This window comes from Octopus bimaculoides, chromosome 20 (assembly GCF_001194135.2).
Source record: "Octopus bimaculoides isolate UCB-OBI-ISO-001 chromosome 20, ASM119413v2, whole genome shotgun sequence".
NCBI lineage: Eukaryota > Metazoa > Mollusca > Cephalopoda > Octopoda > Octopodidae > Octopus > Octopus bimaculoides.
In genome coordinates, this window is record NC_069000.1 from 45281695 (window position 1) to 45284823 (window position 3129).

The following is a 3129-nucleotide window of genomic DNA, read 5'->3' on the forward strand; positions in this document are numbered from 1 at the left end:
ATTTCCAATTACATATGTTTCATTACCTAATAGGAATTACTGAGATATACAGGCTGAAAAGCGTATTAGATATCTAAAAGTAATTCTTGAGACAGAGAATTAAAATTTTCTCGAAGCATTTTAATATTTTGTCTGCAGAATTACCAATAGCTTACGTCGCATATGTTTTTCTCCATTTGTATATTTAGTTATTTAACTACTCTGCAAAATGTATTTTCCAAGATTTCTCAGTATTTTTAACTCTCATATAGGATATAACGTCTACAAATATACTTTGGAGTAGTTGAACATGCAGATTTGCACCTTGGGGATATAGCTTAGATTATAACCTTATATATATATATGTGTGTGTGTGTGTGTGTGTGTGTGTGTATGCTATATGGGGATCTTGTTAGTGGAAAGAGACCCTGGCAGAAACCAAGGCTGCAATTTAAGGACTGTGTCATGTGCTCATTAAAGGCCTGTGATATGCAGGAGACTGACTGGGAGAGCAATTCGAAAACCTGGGTGTCAAAGATTTAATAATAAAGAAAGACACGAACACCAATATCACCATGTTAACGCAAATAAGATATATACCAGTGAATGATGTAGTTACAAGAATAAGTTTGTGTTTCCTCGTATTCAATCATATAAGAATATCAAAACATAATTGTGTAATATGGAATATATTTACGGAGCAAAAGAGAGAGCGCAAGAAAAAATATTTCTAAATATTTAAATTTATAATGATGCAATATAAAGGATAAATAGGAGAAATATACGACAGAAACCCGAAGTGCCGGGAAATCAAGAAACCCTACAAGAGATCCTTGCTTTAACTCGAGGAATAGTTCGGCATGGAAAGCAACAGCGATTCCTTGAACAAAACAGTTTCACTCCAAATCAATACGAGTTTATCAATAAGAAAGTAAAAAAAATATTGAAATCAGTATAACAGGACAAGAATTAGAATAATTCTGCCTAGCAGAGTAAAGAGATAATGAATCACAACAGGCGAGACTTTTGTAAAATAACGACCGTAGAACTTATTAATCAAGACTAAATAAGGATATGAATGTTATGAGAGGAAACCATATTTTGTGTATTTATATAGATGACTTCATGTTTTCCCTGTCGATCTTAAACAACTAGAAACACTACTGCAGATAATGCACGTATTATCTAGAGGAGTTGATATAAGATTTAGAACAATCAAATGTACCAAAACAACCTTGATAGGAGGAAAAGGAATTAAAAACATTAAAATTATGGTAGATATTGAAAAAGTGATAAGAAAGTTAGACAAAAGATTGACAAACTCAGGAATTAATAAGCTTGGCGGAGTACAGCATACAACAATGAAAGGAAATATTATTGACGTATTAAATAAAAAGACGATATATTTGAGGTGTACCAGTAATAAATTTATCGTAATAATATTCTCAACTGGACGCTAAACAAACTAGTAACTAAAATACAGAAAAATATGTAACATAATAACAGTGTTTAGAACGCGCCACCCAGAAACTGGCAAACACGGGAGAGGATAGTAAGAAGGGGAAATAAATCACATCTAAGTGAAATCCTGGTATGAAAAATATTTTGTAATTCGATGGATGACATGAGAGATGTATAGGTCTTCAGTAAGAAGACTATCCAATAATGTCTATCAATTATATAATGGATATATAAGGCCAGATATATAATGGTTATATAAGGCCATTACTGTTATATAATAGATATATGTAAGGTAACCCCCATCTTTTTCTTTATAAGAGACATATAAGACCATCCAAGCATTTCTATCCATATGTTCTTTATATAATTGTGAGGGCCAGCCAGTATTTTCTATTATAATATAAAATAGCCCCTTGCTTCTATTATATAATAGCCATATAAGGCTATCGAACCCTTTCAATATCTTTTACAAGAGCTGACCCTTATTAGATATTTGAACTTGTTTTCATTTGTAACATATTTATTATTTTTTTGACTTGTTTCTTTATTTTTAGTTTTGTTAGTTTTGTTATGTGTGCATTTCTCACCTCAACTTTCTTCTCTTCGGCTTCATCTTCACCTGCCTCCTCTTCTGCCTCTTCTTCTCTTTCTTCTTCTTCTTCTTCATCTTCTTCCTCCGGCTCCTCTACCTCTTCCTCCTGCTCCTCCACCTCTTCCTCATCCTCTTCCTCCTCTTCTTCTTGCCATACGATTCTTTCTCCTTCGTCATCTCCTCCTCGTCCTCCTTCTCTTTCTCTTACTACTTCTCCTGCTCCTCTTCTTCCACCACCACCACCACCACCACCACCACCTCCTCCTCCTCCATCATCAACAGGGCCTCCATCTAATTCTTCTTCTCCTTCTCCTTCCCCTCTCCTTCTCTGTTCGAGGTGGGAAGTATCAGTGTGGGGAGCAAAACACAGGTATCCAGACTGGAAAATAATATAACAGTCTGAGATATATATAGTGCATACAGTAGTAGCGTATATATGTATATGTGTGTGTGCGTGCGCGCGCGCTTGTGTGTGTGTGCGCCCGTTACTGTGTGTGCATTGCTGTGTGTGTGTGTGTGTGTGCGTATATGTATATATATATATATATATATATATATATATATTAATATGCATACATATATATAACACACGTATATATATATATATATATATATATATGTGTGTGTGTGTGTGTGTGTACAGAGAAAGAGAAAGAGGGTGGATGACGGTGAGAATCAAGATGAATCTGTCTTATCTTAATCAAAGAGGAAACATATTATTATTATTATTATTATTGTTGTTGTTGTTGTTGTTTCTGTTATTGTTATCATATACTGTCAAGATGCACAGAGAGGGGTGGCGGGAGGAGAGTTTTATCGTTGTTTATAGAAAGAGGCATACAAGGAGATTGCGAACTATTATCATACATAGACCGAATAATATGTGTGTGTGTGTGTGTGTGTGTTTGTGTGTTTGTGTGTGTGTGATGTATCTATATATAAATATATATATATATATACATATATACTTATATATATACATACATATATACATATATATTTATATACAAAGACATACATACATACATACATATATATATATATATATACATATATATATATATATATATATATATATATATATATATATATATATA

The 3129-nt window shown here is 33.2% G+C and overlaps 1 protein-coding gene across 3 annotated transcripts in view; it reads right to left on the reverse strand.

Moving 5' to 3' along the window:
* LOC106870257 (neo-calmodulin) overlaps positions 1 to 3129 on the reverse strand; it is a 75696-nt gene that overhangs the window by 39059 nt on the left and 33508 nt on the right. For 2 of the 3 annotated variants that reach the window (XM_014916284.2, XM_052975073.1), the window contains one exon: positions 2028 to 2411. The exons of the other annotated variant lie outside the window; for it this stretch is intronic. In XM_014916284.2, coding sequence (XP_014771770.2) covers positions 2028 to 2411 — 384 coding nt within the window. The remainder of the gene's footprint in view (positions 1 to 2027; positions 2412 to 3129) is intronic. 3 annotated transcript variants of the gene reach the window in all.